At 43.1% G+C, this 18,250-nt stretch overlaps 2 protein-coding genes across 3 annotated transcripts; both read left to right on the top strand.

Annotated features, from left to right (window-relative positions):
* Positions 1 to 807: 807 nt before the first annotated feature.
* bcl3 (BCL3 transcription coactivator) lies at positions 808 to 17,309 on the top strand. 2 transcript variants are annotated; one of them, XM_049024275.1, is made up of 10 exons: positions 808 to 1,112; positions 1,380 to 2,025; positions 2,799 to 2,928; positions 6,838 to 6,946; positions 12,378 to 12,579; positions 13,478 to 13,566; positions 13,985 to 14,062; positions 14,326 to 14,493; positions 15,024 to 15,141; positions 15,361 to 17,309. In XM_049024275.1, exons 2-10 carry the CDS (start codon positions 1,410 to 1,412, stop codon positions 15,879 to 15,881), a joined length of 2,031 nt encoding a protein of 676 aa, XP_048880232.1. In that variant the 5' UTR covers positions 808 to 1,112; positions 1,380 to 1,409; the 3' UTR covers positions 15,882 to 17,309. The 2 variants fall into 2 exon arrangements, with proteins under 2 accessions (XP_048880232.1, XP_048880234.1); XM_049024277.1 differs by lacking the exon at positions 808 to 1,112 and having other exon boundaries at positions 1,546 to 1,635; positions 1,776 to 2,025.
* LOC125748330 (zinc finger protein 418-like) lies at positions 6,986 to 12,364 on the top strand. Its single transcript, XM_049024353.1, has 2 exons — positions 6,986 to 9,652; positions 9,731 to 12,364. Exon 1 carries the CDS (start codon positions 7,057 to 7,059, stop codon positions 8,068 to 8,070), a length of 1,014 nt encoding a protein of 337 aa, XP_048880310.1. The 5' UTR covers positions 6,986 to 7,056; the 3' UTR covers positions 8,071 to 9,652; positions 9,731 to 12,364.
* Positions 17,310 to 18,250: the final 941 nt, after the last annotated feature.

The following is an 18,250-nucleotide window of genomic DNA, read 5'->3' as shown; positions in this document are numbered from 1 at the left end:
TGCAGCCATTAAACTGTTACGTACACATAAGTGCGTGTGCAGATTTGTCTCGAATTGAAAATCTCACTCCAGCCAGCTGACCGATGTTTGGCGAACCTGAAAATTACGTGTATGAAGAACTGCAGGACGCAGTACACTCCTACAAGCATTATTAATTCGACAAAGTTTGGTAATTTGGCAATTCGTGTTGACTAAAACTCTGTATTGGGTTCAGCTGCAGATGCACATACTTTGCCATACAACCAGAGAGAAAAAATGAATCATTCAATATGACTGACCAGTAGAATAGTTTCCGCTTTCTCTCTTGACTTCTACGTCCAAAGAAGAAAAAAATCCAGTAAATAAGGATCGTTGTGGGAATTAGGATGACATGCTTTGTTCCTGATAATAACTCAAGGGGAATCCCCGTATTTCAACAACCTTCTTACTTCAGACATCAACTTGTAGAACAGAGATTAACCTATTTCACAACACAAAACAAACCATACCCACAAATACCCGATACAATGCAGTTTAAGAGGCATATAGGCTAGCGCAGATCCCATATGTAACACTGGTTTTCACAAGTTTTCGTTCGATTCGCTGTGGAAAGTTATTGAGAAGAACATGAAATTGAGTCGACCTTTTAAAAAGTGTAATCTTATTATCACAATCTGTTATTAATGGTGTAAAGTAGACGCCGCACGACCAATACGTCAGCATACGACGCTTGAGGGAAAACCCCAGCGCAAACGTTGTCCGTGTGTGAATGAAGAGAGAGAGAGAGAGAGAGAAAGAGAGAGAGAGAGAGAGAGACTGGCATTTTCATTACACAGTATGAAAAAGCGATGGTCATTATCTCACACTTGCTGGTGTGTATGGGCTGATTATACCTGCGTGCAGTTACCGCATATCTGAAACGGCCAAATCGCAACGCATGCCAAAACGCTATTTTGATTGTATTCTTGGATTGAGTGAGAACTATGGAAGATTGTCGTTTAGTCTAGTCTGCCTGCTTAAGGTTCAACTGTTTTTTTTTTTATTTTATCTTGTATGTTTTTATCGGCTGGGGATTTTATTTGCAGTGCTAATGTGCATATTGTATTGGATGGCACTATTTGCGATATTTACAGGTAGGTCAAGGCAATACAACTACAATATTTCACTAATTATTGATGGTTGAATAAGTGGTAGAAAGCAATTATTGTTGAAAATAACTACTTAAACGGAATTTTGCTTAGTATATCTGTAAGTATGCATTCCACGACTATTATTTGTGTATTTCAGGTATGTTTGCCCTTCGAGTCACCCCCATATCTTTTATAAAACGCCTGATGACCGATGTTCAGCAAGATCATTTGCTATTTATATTGTAATTTACTCTTGCTTTCATTTAACAGTCGGATGATAACATCTCAGAAACGGCGACTATGACTATGAATGAGTCGCAGCCTCCTGTTATGCCAGCACCGCTGGACCTCACAATCAAAGACAGAGATCGCAAATACAGGCTGGAAGATGGCCTCTCTGGTCCAGAAGGTGACGCTGTACGCCATACAGACTCAAAACAAACTGTGAAAATTAATCAAAAAGATTCAAAGCCACTGACAAGAGGACATGCCTGTAATGATGCGGACTACTCAAACTCAGTGACTGGCAAGTCTCCTTGTACTGATCAAGCTAGGGTAGTCATTTGTCATTTTGTAAATAGGCCTATTCTTCCCAATCCCCTAAGTGATTCCCGCAGATCCTCTAGTGGGGAGTATACAGTGAAATCAGAAGCTGAACCTTCGCAGGTCAATGCAATGGACAATGACCCCAAGTCCTCGAATGCCCAGTCCGTGTCCAGACTTCCCTTACGAAAACGACCATTTCCCGCTCCCGATAATAAAAAGGAAGCCCCACCAAAGCGGACGAAGAGCATTGCAAACCTACAGAACGACCCGCAACAAGAATCACCGCCTCCAAATGCCGTCTCCAGTGAGCATCCGGATAAGACGCCTAGTGATTCTCGTCACACGTCACACGCAGACATTGCACCCCCCTGTAAGTGAAGGAAGAAATTGCAAAATGCTCTGATTGATATATCTGCTGTATAACTTAAATATCACTGTATCATAATATTATTTTTGCATATATACAGATGTGTGTGGCAGAACCAATATATGTGAAAATGCATAAGAGTAATATAAGAATTTCAACCTGGGGGTGAAAAATGACAACATTTTAATAATCAGAGAAGGATTCAGATGCTGCATGACTTTGTGAAGTCTTTAGGCCCTGGTCTGTTGGAAGTTGCAGAGTCAGGGATAGTCCTGACTTGTGGATTTTTTAGCCATTGTGTAATGGTCCAAACATTGTATTACAAGCACGGGAATAAAGTTCAGTGGTTTATGCATGTTGCGACATGTTTAACGGTAACAGTCCAGTTAGAGTCCAGTTACCGTTATTTTATTTTCGCTTCCCATAAAACTGTTGTAAAACAACACGCCAGAGAGTGAAGGTTGCCTAAAATCATACTCATTGTTCTGTACGATTTCGCATGGGCATAAAATATGGGGAGATGGGGAGGTTGTAAGCCCCCCCCAATAATCATGTCTCCCCCTAAATGGTAGGAGACCTCACCCTCCCCCAATGTTCAAACCAAAGTTTCGTCATTTTGATTTGGTAAGGTCCATCATGCTCATCTAAGGCATTGGATAGTTTCTTTGTCTTATATGAACTCCATTTTAGTGAATAATGTGCACTTTTGTTTCACACTGAATAAATATGACTTTATGGACTTTTACCTGATGCTTTTCCCCCTATTCCATCTTCAGGTAGGCCTAATGTAATGGACTATTACCAGATTGTCAGTCTGCCCTTGGCCCCAGTTCCTCTCCTTCCAGTGGAACGGATGGAGCCATCACAGGTTACTATGGCGACCTGGCAGGACGATGATGGGGACACGTAAGTTGATTCTCTTCCATGTACTGCCTTTATAACTTTTTATACACTTTATGTTTAATTCTGCTTTTGCTATCCGAAAAGGTAGAAATTTGAAGCATTGTAGTGCTACCATGATAACTTTAGCAATACTTCATTTAGAAATTCATATAGAAACTCATAAACTCATATACTTAAACTTCAGCTGAATCCACCCCCTTACCATTCAAAACTTAATTTAATTAGAACGTCAAGTGAACTTGAATTTTAATACCTTTACTTACACCTGTTACATGATCCTGGTCACTATAAAGATCTCTCATGGGGAGCAGCAACATGAGGATATGGTGTATCCAAGAGTATAGTCAACAAGAGAGCATCCTTAAAAAGTAATGTATGTGACAGAATAAAGGATACAAAATATCATGCAGGAGTAAAAACATTAGACTGAATGCCTTTGGTAAAATACTGGACTTCATAAACTGCTAAAACCGCTAGCTGTTTTGCCAAAGTGGCATCTTATATTTCTGGATATAATTTGAATGTTCAGTTAAACTGTGAAAGAATCCAGCAAAATGTGCAAATTCATATGTTGGGTGGCACTAGGCCAGCTTACCATTTTGGCTATTCATTAGGATCCGGTTTCATTAGGAGCCTGTTTCACTTAATTTGGTCTCTTTCCTTAATGCTGACCTTTAACTCCATAGCAGATAGCTGTGGTTTCAAGGCCCTTGCTCATTTGTTTTGAAATTTAGGGACACTGGACTCACACGTCCCTCCTGAAGGCAGAAACAAGACAGTGGGTTTTGTAAGGTCTTAGTGATTTACCCTCAAGACACAATTTCGAAGCATTGTGATTGACATGTGTATTTGTGTGTGTGTGTGTGTGTGTGTGTGTGGGGGGGGGGGGGGGGGTTGCTGGCTGATGTTTCCGTTTCTTTGTTGTTGTTTCACTTTTTTGCATTTTGTTGATCTCTTCATGGGTAAATGATCCTCTGGGTATGCATGTATTCATGTACGCACTATATATTTGGAAAATAAAAAGATTTGAGTGACAGGGTGCACATTTCAAAACTTATTTTCTGGTTTACCTATATCTGACTGCAGCATGATAATGTCCATTTTTATGTTTATGTTTGTTTAGTGTATGGCTGCTGACCTATCTGGGGTTACCAGCCCTTGTGTCTCCTTCATCACCTCTGTATTCTTGTATGTGATTTTCCTTAAAAAGATAGAAATTTCCACAAACCACATGGTGGGGGTCCTTGCTGTATTCTACCCAAGATCTTCCACATACAAATACTTCAGGAGTCCGCCTAAAATTAAGTGTTTAGACGGTTGCATGAAGTCATCGTCAAGTTTCTTGGACTCTGTTTGGTTACGAGTATCAGAATTATGCATAATCTTTGCATAATTACAATCCAAAACTATGCAGGTGTGCTTTTAATTACAATACAAATTTCAGTTTATTGTTTCATGATGATTGCACAGAACTAAGAGAGCTTAGCTATTAGCAGTTAGCATTAATAGATGATTCCTAAAGCTCTGAATACTTAATTTGTTGGCTGTAAGTTGGTGAAGGTTCAAAATAACAGTACCAGAGACTGAATACAGGGTAGTAACTTCTTTTTTAAAATGCATTCTGGTTGCACCCTCATGGTAAAACCATCATGCACATAAATCCAGGATAGAGTCTACAAAGATTGTGTGGCTGCTTGTCTCTAAGACACCCATGGTTATTTGCAAAAATAACTTTAAAATTTCCTATACAGCTAATGATAATGAGAGAGACTGGGAACTTTTATATTAAAAACTGATAAATGAAATCTCCAGTTACCACCGGGACGACCCAAAATGCGGTTACAGTGCAGAACAGCGAGATGTCCATCGCCCTGCACCCCACCTCTTTCCGGCACTTCCTGTGTGTTGGCTCTTACGTCAAAGGAACGCCGGCAATGCCGGCCCGTCTCGTTCTCAGCGCCTCTAGCCCCTCAGTTTCGGGAAAACCTGCGAGAAAGCGCAATCGGAAGTGGGCCGGTGGTTTCCTCAGGTGCTTGTGTCTTCTCATTCTATCCCTCTGCCTGAAGAACCGCCTTAAATGAATGAACTCATAAACCCAAACATCCGCCGCTCATTTCCTGGCTTAGCACTCCTCCAGCAAGCCTCTCGCCTGCCTCGGCATCCTCCCTTTGCTGCTTTCCTGCCAAGTCGGGTGGCACAGTAGTCACGGCAGACAGGTGAGCGCCTGAGGTGGGGGGGGGGGGAGCACTGTCACATGTCCTGTTGACTGGCTGACTTCTGGTAAGCTTTCTTTAGGCTCTCATTACCATAGCAAGCGGGACTGTTTACATCATCTTCTCGCTGCTTAGCTCTGACCACATGGGATATGAGCCCCCTGCCCCAAAACAAAATACGCCATTTGATGGCATCATTGCGGTCTCCTCTCTCTCTCCTTCTCTCTCTGTAAACCTTGTCTGTGTCTACACCCGGGTTTCTGCGTCAGTCAACTGAGGTTATCTGGGGCTGTGGTCAGCCCCTCTTCCAGGAACAGAAGAGCTAGGTGCAGTTTCGTCTTGAGAGCTGCAGCCGACAAAAAGGCAGCCCTTACTTGGAGCACTATCAGATTTAACTTTGCTGTGTCTCGATCCGAGTTAAAGAGTGTGTTTGTGGTGACATTAGGTGTGCTCACCGGATATTTTCATGCCTCCATAACGAAGGTGTGCATCCTCTGTGTTCACCAGGTTTACTGCGCACAGCAATCGTGTGACACTTTTTGTCACAGACTCTTGTGCTCCCTAATACATTTGATATGACTCTTTTGCTGTATTTAATTGGCAATTCCTGGTTCACCTTTACAAAGGAGTTTAAAATGAAATCGGGTTTCCGGGCAGATTAATATAGTAAATGATTACCAGGAATGGCTTCATATACTTCTTATGAAGGGTATAACCTCACTATAAAGGCAGCTGTGAGAAAAAAATATGGACAAGCACTGCTTCTCTTTTTCAGAACCAACTTCTGACTTCATCCATTACTGTCAAAACGATGTCACAGGTGGTCAGTGTTGGGAGGGAGGTCTTTCATTTCTATTTCTCATTTTTATTAAATCATCGTGTATATCTCCCATCTCCTATGCATTTTGTATTTGGTTTATGCTTCATGATTATGAAGAGTCTGTTTAGAGCACTGAGAACTTCCTACCCTGTTTACAGCAAGCATATTTTGTCTCAAAACAGCAATACAATCATGACCCTGGTGTGAGCTATCAGCAAGACTGCATTTGCCTTTTTATTTTGGAGAAAGATCTGCGCTTTCACCTGGAATTACATTTACCATTCAAATATTTATGCAAATCTTCTCATCTTTCTTTATAATTATTTTTTTAATTACTTCTTTTTGCATCACTACTTTTGGTCTTTCATTCCCGAGTTTTCATAAAAAAAAAGAACACTGAAAGACTGAAACAACCCGCAGAAAGCCCCTGTAGAAGCAGTAATAATAATTATTATTCAAAAGAACCATCCGTTGTTCCTGAACACAGGAAATGACATCAAACAGGCTTTGCTGTTACTGGAAGAAGGTTAAGAAAAAAACTATTATGGTTTCTCAAGGGCCCCTCTTTTATCCCCTGTTCCTGCTAGAGCTGTGAAAAAAGAACTGTGAGATGCAATGATAATGATTTCCCTTTACCATGTACTTTTTGCAAACATGATTGGTGAGTCATGTTGGAGTCGATCAGCTGAATAGGTCAGTCAGAGTCTCAATCAATCATTGTAAGCCTTACAGGTCAGATGGTGAGTCAGTGAGTCATCTGGTTTTAGGGGCTGCTGTAGTGTCATTCAGTGTAATGGATTAAAGTGCCTGTCTCTTGTGGACATGTGGCCCTTTCCATGAAGGCAGCCTTTAACAGTGTGCCGCACGCTGTCGTTCCAGGGCTCTGCACATTGCAGTGGTGCAGGGGCTGGAAAGCGTGGTCCGGAGGCTGATTCAGATCCTGCTGCAGGCTGGCAAGGGCCTGGACATCTACAACAACCTGCTTCAGGTGAGGGGCAGGTCGGCAGCTCGAACCCGTGCAGCAGGGGATGCCAAAGTGATGTAGGAACAACAACAGAGTGGTGGGGCAGGAGGGATGGGATGAGGTGAAGTTCACAGATGGGAGAGGGAACCTGTAGATGGCTAAACGACTTTGTGACGACTTCCTGTACATTCAGCCATCTTCTACATGCTTATCCCGGTGTGTATACACACACTCAGGCGCAGTCTGGGGATGTCAGCAGGACATATATACACACAGCAGGGCATATATACACACAGCAGGGCATATACACACACAGCAGGGCATATACACACAGCAGGGCATATATACACAAACTCAGGCGCAGTTTGGGGATGTCAGCAGTCATATATACACACAGCAGGGCATATACACACAGCAGGGCATATATATACACACTCAGGCGCAGTTTGGGGACGTCAGCAAGGCATATATACACACAGCAGGGCATATATACACACAGCAGGGCATATATACACACAGCAGGGCATATACACACAGCAGGGCATATATACACACACTCAGGCGTAGTTTGGGGATGTCAGCAGGACATATATACACACAGCAGGGCATATATACACACAGCAGGGCATATATACACACAGCAGGGCATATACACACAGCAGGGCATATATACACACACTCAGGCGCAGTTTGGGGACGTCAGCAAGGCATATATACACACAGCAGGGCATATATACACAAACTCAGGCGCAGTTTGGGGATGTCAGCAGTCATATATACACACAGCAGGGCAATATATACACACAGCAGGACACATATACACACAGCAGGGCATATACACACAGCAGGGCATATATGCACACACTCAGGCGCAGTTTGGGGACGTCAGCAAGGCATATATACACACAGCAGGGCATATATACACACACTCAGGCGCAGTTTGGGGATGTCAGCAGTCATATATACACACAGCAGGGTATATATACACACAGCAGGGCAATATATACACACAGCAGGGCATATATACACATAGCAGGGCATATACACACACACTCAGGCGCAGTTTGGGGATGTCAGCAGGACATATATACACACAGCAGGGCATATATACACACAGCAGGGCATATATACACTCAGGCATAGTTTAGGGACGTCAGCAGGGCATATATACACACAGCAGGGCATATATACACTCAGGCGCAGTTTGAGGACGTCAGCAGGGCATATATACACACAGCAGGGAGTGAATGAAACACTGGGAGTGGAACTCCAGCAGGGCATATATACACTTAGGCGCAGTTTGGGGATGTCAGCAGGATCTATATACACACAGCAGGGCATATATACACACAGCAGGATATATATACACACACTCAGGCATAGTTTAGGGACGTCAGCAGGGCATATATACACACAGCAGGATATATATACACACACTCAGGCGCAGTTTGGGGACGTCAGCAGGGCATATATACACTCAGGTATAGTTTAGGCACGTCAGCAAGGCATATATACACACAGCAGGATATATATACACACACTCAGGCGCAGTTTGGGGACGTCAGCAGGGCATATATACACTCAGGTATAGTTTAGGGACGTTAGCAAGGCATATATACACACAGCAGGATATATATACACACACTCAGGCATAGTTTGGGGATGTCAGCAGGGCATATATACACTCAGGCATAGTTTAGGGACGTCAGCAGGGCATATATACATTCAGGCACAGTTTGGGGATGTCAGCAGGATATATATATACACGCACTCAGGCGCAGTTTTGGGACGCCAGTCAGCCAGACTGCTTGTCTTCTGACTAGCCCTGTGGGTGAGGGGCGGCAGTGCCATGCCACTCTCTGCAACTTTTTGGTCTTTTTGCAATGGGAGTGAATGAAACACTGGGAGTGGAACTCCTTGTGACTTGAATTGCTCTGTCAAAACAAAAGCAGAACGTGCTATATGACAGAGACGGAATAAGGAACATGGGATGGATCTGGACCAGCATCAATCACATGACTGAGCAGTACAGATCATGGCCCCAGCATTGACCTTAATCAGCCCCCCAGCCACCCGTAGGATGCCTAACCAGAGCCCAGAAATCACCCAGCTTTGCACACGCCTGGGACCTGCCCAATTACCAGAAGCTCGCTCTCGTTTTGTTGTGCCTTTTTTTTTTACCGAGGAGGTTTTTCTTGTGTGATATCCTGTCTTTGGCAGATGTAAATTTTTTTCTGTGTTGAACTCTGTTTTCTAAGCGGATTTCTAAAGAATCTTCCCTCACATCACCCATCTTTGCCCCTTGGTGTTTTTCTGTATGTCGGCAGATATGGGGGTGAATAAACATCTGCTCCCCCCCCCCTCCCCCCACCAAGGCTCATATAGCCCCTAATTCATCACAGGCTTTCTCAAAACTTTGGGAGAATAATAATCAATAGATAAAATCCACCTGTAACGGGAAGCCGCAGTTTCACCTGCTTCCTGCTGTTTGCTTATGTGATGGTAAAGCAAGATCTGTTTGCACTGAATTGTGCCTGGGTTAAAAATACCGTAAAGCCTCTGTCGTGTCCCCAGATTGTCCTCATCCGAAAAGAGTATTTGTTGTGTCCCCAGATTGTCCTCATCTGAAAACAGTATTTGTCGTGTCCCCAGATTGTCCTCACCCTAAAAGAGCCTCTGTCGTGTCCCCAGGTTGTCCTCATCTGAAAACAGTATTTGTCGTGTCCCCAGGTTGTCCTCACCCAAAAAGAGCCTCTGTCGTGTCCCCAGGTTGTCCTCATCTGAAAACAGTATTTGTCGTGTCCCCAGATTGTCCTCACCCTAAAAGAGTATTTGTCATGTCCCCAGATTGTCCTCACCCTAAAAGAGTATTTGTCATGTCCCCAGATTGTCTTCACCCGAAAAGAGTTTCCAGAATTGCAGTTTACAGCTCAACTGCTGCAATTTTTGTCTCTTATTTTTACTTTGCATAAATAGTGTAAAATAATATGTGAGTGCATTGCGTGTTATTCTCAGTAAATGTGTGGTAGCATGAGGCCCTGTATGTGCACATGCGTATTAGAAGTGTTTTTTTTTTTGAGCGTTCAACACTTGTTGTGTGAACTGTTACGGTGGATCCTCATTCCGAGAAGTCACATGACCCCCCCCTCCATTTCTCTGCTGTTTTCCTAGCACGCCTTTTCACTGAGGTTTTGCAGGGTAGAATCAGGGACTTTCCCTTCAGCTGCTAAAGTGCCCCCCCCCCCTGCTCTCGCTCTATCGCTCTCTCTCTTTTTCTGTCTCTCTCGACCTCTCCTGCTTGATCGTTATCACCGCTTCTGCGTCATGTGGCTGCTATTGTTGCACCCATAATCTCCCTTTAATGGCTGAGGGATGGTTATGATCGTTATAGGTCAATTCTGTACGTGCAGATTTTACCCCCATGATCTTTACTTTCTTGTTTTTGTGTCTGTTTAGCTTGGCATACTTGAATGTAATTCCTAGGACAGCTCTCCATGGGAGAGGAATGGGGTTTTCCCTCTCTGTCCCACCCTGAGTCTATCACCCCTAGGCACCAGAACTCCCCCGCCTGCCTGCCTGCCTTCCTTCCTGGTTCATCTCTGGTCTCTCCCAGGCATATCTCTACTATACGTCAGCATTTTTTTTTCCTTTCTCACCATAGAGTGATTAACAGGAACCTACAGGATGCAGTATACATTCCTGAGAGTTTATTATGTGGCTGCTGACCTTTGTGATTACCAAAATGTCTCTGACTTGTCCCTGCAATCATATTCCAATTTATTGTTTATGAGTACAGTTAAAGACTATGGATTTTCTTAAGCTAACAAAGAGATATGTGTCATTTTATAAAAGGTCATTTTTGTGTAATGAGCTTTGCCAAGACTGAAATATGAGACAGTAGGAGGATTCATAGGATTCCAGGGAATTCACCATGAAAATACCCACGGCGGCATTCTTAGCCTGTGTTGATATGTACTCGGAGTGTGTGTGTGCCGGTATGTCTGAGTAGGAGTAAGTCAGAGTGGATTCAGGGAAATAGGAGTGTTGATTTCACAAGAAAGGAGGGAAGATAGTATTTGGTGTGACATGGAAGGAATTTTTCTTTTTATTCTGATCTTTTTGCTCTCTGACCTTATGGGGAGGGTCATATTCCTGCGTGATCACCGGTAGGTGGATATGTAAAATGGACGAATACTGTTCTGTCTCCTTGAAAAAGGCACCAGTTTGATTCCTTTCCACATACTGAATAACCAGCATAATCCTTCTGTGTGCTTCCATGTAACTAGGTGCGTTATTGGTCAACATTGTGATGCTAATGCATTTGCATATGGGCTTCATTTCACCAGGGTGATGTCTGCCTCTTATTCTGTCTTTCACCCTTCTGAGGCTGCTTGGCAGGCTGTTGTTTTCTCATGCTCTCGGTGTGGCAGGCAGCACCCTGGATGGGCATGTTGCAGCTGTGGCACTGGTGTCTTGATTACATAAGTCCCGTGGAGATTTACCCGAAGAACAGGTTCCAGCTGACAGTGAATTGTAAAATTTTTTTTTATTTTATTAAATCTGTAGGGTTAAATTGAACGTGGTGATGTGTTGATTGTGTAGCGAACTGCTGAGGATCGGACCCAAACGCACCCATTCATTGATTCCCCGCTCATCCACTGTAGCTTGAAGCCTGTCCCAAAAAAACCATTGCAGAGGACACCCTGACAGACACATGTATACTATGGCCAGTTTAGAGAGAACTGCTTGCAAACTGCACCCAGTCAGAATGGGGGTGAAATTCAAACACCCATCCCTGGAGGTGCAAAGCAGCAGAGCTACCGCACGAGCAACCACATTTTAGAACTTAGATTTATAGAACAAAACCAAAGCTAAAAAATAACAGCTAAACATCTTGATATAATGTATCAAAACTATTAACATATCTTAAAACTGAGATTATTACTGTTGACATAATGCCTCAAAACTGAGGCTATTACTTTTGACATAATCCCTGAACGATTAACCAAAACACCATTTGGCCATGCTCAGCTTAGTGATGAGTAGGATATATATCGATTGGTACTCCGATCTCAATGATGGCACCTTGTTAAACAAAAGGTTTAATTGATCTTGTAATGCTCACAGTGAATGTTTTTCAGTAACACAATCAGGGTTCATCTTTCATTCATACTCTGTGGTTTTTCTTCTTTGCTTATGCAGCTTGAATGGTCTTCCTGCCTGTGGATACATTTGCGGGTTCAGTGTGTATGCCACACAGCGGGCTGTCCGTGACTGACCTTGTGACAAGGGGAAAAATTCCCGTGGTAGACATGATTTGCTGTATAGAGGCAATGTTGTACTTTGCCTGCAGGCTGAATTTGTGAGTACAGTTCACGAAAAGACACAAGACAATGATCCAGCCATTGTTTTTCACTTTCTGTGTCCCTTTTGGGTCACCCATCCCCCTTTACAGACTCCTCTGCACCTGGCTGTGATTACGCATCAGGTCCTGCTGGTGCAGCTCCTGCTCAGCGCTGGGGCTGACCCTACTATGCTGGACCGGCATGGCCAGACTGCGGCCCACCTATGCTGTGAACATGGCCTCAGTTCCTGTCTGGGTCTGCTCCTCCGCCACCCTGCATCCCAGACCTGCCTTAAAGTTCGCAACTATGAAGGTGAGTCCTGTCACTTGTCTTCCCAGTCTCCCCTCACTTCGCTAACGGCTAAGCTTCATTGTACTTTGTAGTGTCCCTACCCCTCTGCTCTTCCATATGGTAACCCCCCCCCCCAACTGGCTAGCACCGGTTTCTGGTAGCTGATCTTCAAAGAGTCCCTTTTCTGGGTTTCGGTCGCACGGAGAAACAAAGCCCTGTTTGACTCATTCCAGAAACACTGCAGCTTAAAGCCCAACGTGGCAACCCACAGACACTGGCCTCATCTTCTCATCTACAACCGGCCTGCCCCCTGGCGTGTATGGTTTCAAAATCCCAGCAGGTCCTTATCTATTGTTAATAATATGGTTCAGTTTAACCATTGTATGGCATGGGGTAAGAAATCATTACATGTTATGCTCCATTTTAATGACCTTATGGTATCACCTGGTTTAATCCTGGCTCACTACGGTCCAGTTCAATCACAGCTCAATATGGTCCAGTTTAATCATTGTATGTTATGGTACAGTTCAATCACCGCATCCTCCTGTTGTGTTTAGTCCCTGCATTGCTTCAATCTGTACACTATACCTCATGTACCTGGACAGCCTAAAGCAGGCAGGCCTCTGTGCTGTATGTGCAGTGAGAATGTAGCCTGTCTCACTGCTCAGCATCCTCTGGCACATAAGAAACTTTCCTGACTGTTACGTACAGAAAGCCCCTAAAACATAGAGAAGGCGAGCTAGCTCTTCTGAATGGGAGGCCAGTGAGGCGTATGTGTCCACTTTCCCAGTATAGCATGACATGTGCTACCTGTCTTGTAACACAATGGTACAGTCATGTACCACAGGAATTGTACATCACAGTGAAACACAGATATGCTTCTGTGCTCTAGTGGGTCACTCAGCATGTTTGCCTGCAGGTCTCACTGTGCTCCACTTGGCCGTTCAGAACTCAAACAAGGAGCTTGTCAAGATGATCCTGGACAGCGGGGCTGACATCAATGCCGTGGTCAGTCTTCCCTCTCACCTTCTCTGTGTTTCTGACTGTGATACTATTCATTTTTTGTCTTCATTAATGTGCCTGTATACCTCACGGTAGCCTTGAGTTTACCCAGTTTATGGACATCTTTGCTGTCATCTACAACAATTTACTTTGAAAATAGACAGCAGAACTGTGCAGATAGAGGAACTGATGAAATATATGTTCAGCTGAAGCGCCCCCTTGCTTCCCCTTCTGTGGAGGATCATTGATTTCATTTGCACGTCATTGTTAGGCCTGAGTCTTCACTGCTGCACGGGTCATTGTTCTGCTGCTGGACCTATAAGGCCAAAACCCTGAAACACTTACGCAGTACATGTTAAGACCCAAATGAGATTCATCTGTCACAATGTCCACCATGTCCATGAGCCTCCTCCATTTCCTTCAGGATTTCAAAAGCGGGCGGAGTCCCCTCATTCATGCTGTGGAGAATAACAGCATGGAGATGATCAATTTCCTCATCGAGGTGGGTCTTCTAAATGAATTCTTTGCACATACTTTTTGGTCCTCATCTCTATACTTGACTTTCTCCTCAGCAGCCCATGTTTCCTCGTATTCCATGATTTCAGTGCATATTGAATGCTATGACTAATGTACGTCCGTAGGAGGCGCTCTTGTGACATCACTGTTTCGCATTGCCTTTGATGTGTATCCCTCCCCCAGCACGCCACTGACCCTGCTCTTTTTCCTTTTCCCCCTCCCAACCCCCCCCCCCCCCCCCCCCCACAGAGCGGCAGCAATGTGAACATGCAGTCCTACAGCGGCAACACAGCCCTGCACAGCGCCTGCGGCCGGGGGCAGGTGGAGGCTGTCCGTGTGCTGCTGAAGAATGGAGCTGACAGCAGCCTGAAGAACTACCACAATGACACTGCCCTGATGGTGGCCAAGAATAAGAAGGTGGATAAGGGGTTTGGCAGTAGGGGGTGTAGGTGGGTTATAGTGAAAGTTCAGAAGGGAATGCAGAGACAGTGATGGCAATCCAAGGTCTCCCACTAAGGTCATCTTAGTGGGAGTCAGCAGAAGATTCATTGTTTTTGCTACAACAATAATACTGTAAGTACACTGTTCTTTATACAAGTGTTTCTCAAATCCCAATTCCCTGTGAGTTGCGAGGGAGCAAAAGCATGGACCGTCTTGGGGTCTCCAAGGGCTGGGTTGAGAAACACTCCTATATAAGCATGCAAATGTGCATTTTGTACATTCTTTGGAAACATTCCCCTCTAGTGGTTATTATATGTAAAAGCATGATACCTTAGTATAACATAGGTTAGGTTTTTACATATTTCTTTTTGTCGTAGTAATAATACTTCTGTAATTTTGCAGTAATTCATTTTGAATTATTTTGAGCATCACCATCGTCTTTGTGCTGTGCCATTTAGTATATTTATAGTGTACATTCATCCTCCTAACTCCACTTTTTCCGACAGGTAACAGATGTGTTGCGTGGTAAGGGGTCACGCAACCAAACTACAAAAACGGCAGAGCCCTCTGATTCCATTTCACCTCCTCGGTGCACGCCACAGTCCCACCCGCATAGCACCCATGGTAAGAAGAGTATTTTCACAAACATGCATTCATGTACACTGCATGCAAACACACCTTCATGATGCAGGTGGTGATAGAATTTGTAACGAAATAACATCTCCCTATACCTATGGAATTTGCTAATCATCCATCTTTTCATCCACCCATTTTCCATACTGAATATCCAGTATAGGGTCACGCCATGGCTGTACCTTCTTTCTACACCTCTCTCTCTCCCAGGGACCCCAGTGCAATCTCCAAGCCATAACCTCTGTCCCTCCCCGCTGGCCACACCAACACAGCTAGCTCCATCTCTGTGTCGGAGTAACCCTGGTTCTCCGATGGCTCCTCCTTCTCACTCTCCGGGCACCCAATCAGTTGAGGACCACTCAGGTAGTCAACCCATGATGGCAAAACAAGAGAGCAAAGACCAGCATCTACAGTGCACGCAGCCCTCCATGAGAGTGAACTGTGAAACAGCACCGAGAATGCACATCCAACCACGCCTGTATTTACCAGCAGACTGCCCCACCTACCAATCTTACTTCAGAGACAGCACTTTGGGTCCCATAATTCCCTATCCTGCATATCACAACCTTTTACAAACCTACCCGGAGCAAGCATACATCTTCCTCCCACAGCTCAATTATGCCCAGTTGTCCTGTTACCGTCCAGTTCAGTCACGGCCATCCAGCCGAAGTAGTGACCAATCGGATGCCTCTACAATGAGCATAAGCAGTGGAGGCAAAGGAGAAAGTTGACACTTGCTCACCACCGTTGTTAGTCTGAGTCTATATTTCCTAAAACCGAACCAGCTCAATCTGTGTTGAACGGCAAAAAAATTCAGTAGCAGAAGGGCACATGTGAACTGTGAAAATAGTAGAACAGTGAAACTGTAAAAATATTATTTATATCACCATATTTATACTATCAAACTGGCAATATGTAAAGCAGTTTTTGGCAGCTCACATTAATTAACATTTTCACAAAATGGTTTTATTACCTGGGGATCTTTTTTATAACCACTTTAACAACAGAGATTTTTAAATAAGGGACTAACTGCTGTCATCGGGTGTCAAAATTGACCTTTGAGAGGGTCGTTGCCAGCAGTGTGTGGTTTAGAAAGGATGTCATAACGTCCTTTGTATGTAGTTATGAGGTCTATCTAGGTATTGACGAACACCAAATGGGTTACAAACAGCTTTCTCTGTCAGAGGAAAAAAAACTGCATGGATTACTTGCAGGGTGCAGACAAAAGACTACATATAATTCTTTTTCAATCCAGAGCATTCAAATGAACTGTATTATATAAGCAAATGAGTAATGTGAGACATGTAAAATGCTGTCTTGTTGGTCTTAAAAACTCACTGGCTGCAAGTGACAGTTAAATGTAGATTCTTCTTCAAGGGTAAATAAGGAAAGTCTTATTCCAGCATTACTGCAACTGCTAAGAAAGGCTTTATATTTCTTAGATAAATTCAATGACCAGTTTATATATATGACCAGAAATCAGCTCTTCATCAAGAATTCTTGTCTTATTAAGATATACATGCTTTGTTACTTGAATTAACCACAGGTACAGACATGAATCTGAAACCTGGGTGTTTTTGCCTTACTGGATAGCCTCATACCAGTTGAGTCAGTGTAATCTCATTGATAGCTTAATAAACCTAAAAGGCATGGGCGTCGCCGCCATTAAATCTGAGGGGGACGTGTCCCCCTCACATTTCATAATTATTTGTTTGGACCCCCCCACATTTAACATAAAATATTAGTTTTATGCCAGTGTGTCCCCTTCACATTCAAAATGCGTTTGATGCCCCTGCTAAAAGGTAAGACTGCACATTCTACACAAAGCATTGAGGGCTAGTAGAACATTCACCTGTGAATCCTTAAAATTACAGCAGAAAATCTACTTATTTGCCAAAATCCACCATGATTTTATATCTCTAGCGTACAACCTTTTATGATCACTGTATTCCTACAATGTAATATTCTCTACATTCATAAACTGCAACAATGTTTTTTTTTTTTTTTAAAGTAAAAATAGGATTTTTAGGAGCGGCACTTTAGCGAAATCTGTGTTGGTTTAATATTTACTAGGTTGTTAATTTCTACTGTTTACCTGTACACGTGTATAAATTCAATAATAATGCATTTCAGTACTAAATACAAGATCTTATTCATTATGTTCCATTTTATTGTACCCTATTTTGTGTACTTGTCCTTATAATAGACGTGGATACACAAACTTTTCTGTTTTAGAACACCGTCAGTTCTTGAAATGTTACCATCTATGAAAACCAGATCTATACGTAGGGCATGTGGTGGCTGCTGTTATTCTATCCGCATTTTTTTGCACAATTGATTTTAATTGTGCGAGTGCTGTCAGATATCACATCGCATGGTTTTCAAGTTTTTCTTTTGCTTTTTCTTCTGAATGAAAACACAAATGCACATCGGTCTGTATTAAATGTTTAGATTCCTATTCGCAGCAAGACAAATCTTAAAGATAACAGTATGAAGAGATTTGTCGAGTAAAATACCTTACGGACCCAGTCTTCTAGTTTGAATTAGTTTCTGGGGGTTAGGACTATTCAAAGTTCGCCGTAAAATAATTAGAACATTGTAATTGAATTGGTCTAGGCTGAGGGCCCAATATGATAGCTTTCATGGGGCCCAAAATGTCTAACGGTACCCCTGTCTATTTTAGCAACTTAATGCCCATGAACTAACGCAAACAGCAAAACTAAGAACAATCAAACACTTTTGAGGTGGTAACTAAATTTTCGCAGCTATTTTGTTCTCATGTTCATTTTTTCCGTTTCTGTTTTTGTATAATCGTACATATTTTTAAATGAATTATGAGATACCCCCCGCGATACGGTATTGGATATGCTGCTACAGAAAATCGACAGATGGATCATATCCATATAAAAGGGTATATCAGTCTAACATACAGTATTCAGTTATATAGCATAATCCCATGAGCAAATGTAAATAATTAACAAATTTGAATAAAGAATATATACATATTTTTTTCCCATAATTTAATGCAATATATTAGAGCGTTAGACGTACGGCAATAACTGACGGGTTCTTTAGTTAGAGAACTACATTACCCATCCGG

Source organism: Brienomyrus brachyistius, chromosome 9 (assembly GCF_023856365.1).
Source record: "Brienomyrus brachyistius isolate T26 chromosome 9, BBRACH_0.4, whole genome shotgun sequence".
NCBI lineage: Eukaryota > Metazoa > Chordata > Actinopteri > Osteoglossiformes > Mormyridae > Brienomyrus > Brienomyrus brachyistius.
The sequence above is the reverse complement of the archived record's forward strand: the minus strand, read 5'-3'. Positions and strand labels throughout refer to the sequence as shown.

What these genes read in the sequence shown, in the direction of transcription:
- bcl3 (XM_049024275.1), top strand. Translation starts at nt 1,410, where the DNA reads ATGACTATGAATGAGTCGCAGCCTCCTGTTATGCCAGCACCGCTGGAC. An exon ending in CGCAGACATTGCACCCCCCT is followed by an intron (nt 2,026 to 2,798) that starts GTAAGTGAAGGA and finishes TTCCATCTTCAG; the next exon opens with GTAGGCCTAATGTAATGGAC. An exon ending in CAGGACGATGATGGGGACAC is followed by an intron (nt 2,929 to 6,837) that starts GTAAGTTGATTC and finishes CTGTCGTTCCAG; the next exon opens with GGCTCTGCACATTGCAGTGG.
- LOC125748330 (XM_049024353.1), top strand. Translation starts at nt 7,057, where the DNA reads ATGGGAGAGGGAACCTGTAGATGGCTAAACGACTTTGTGACGACTTCC.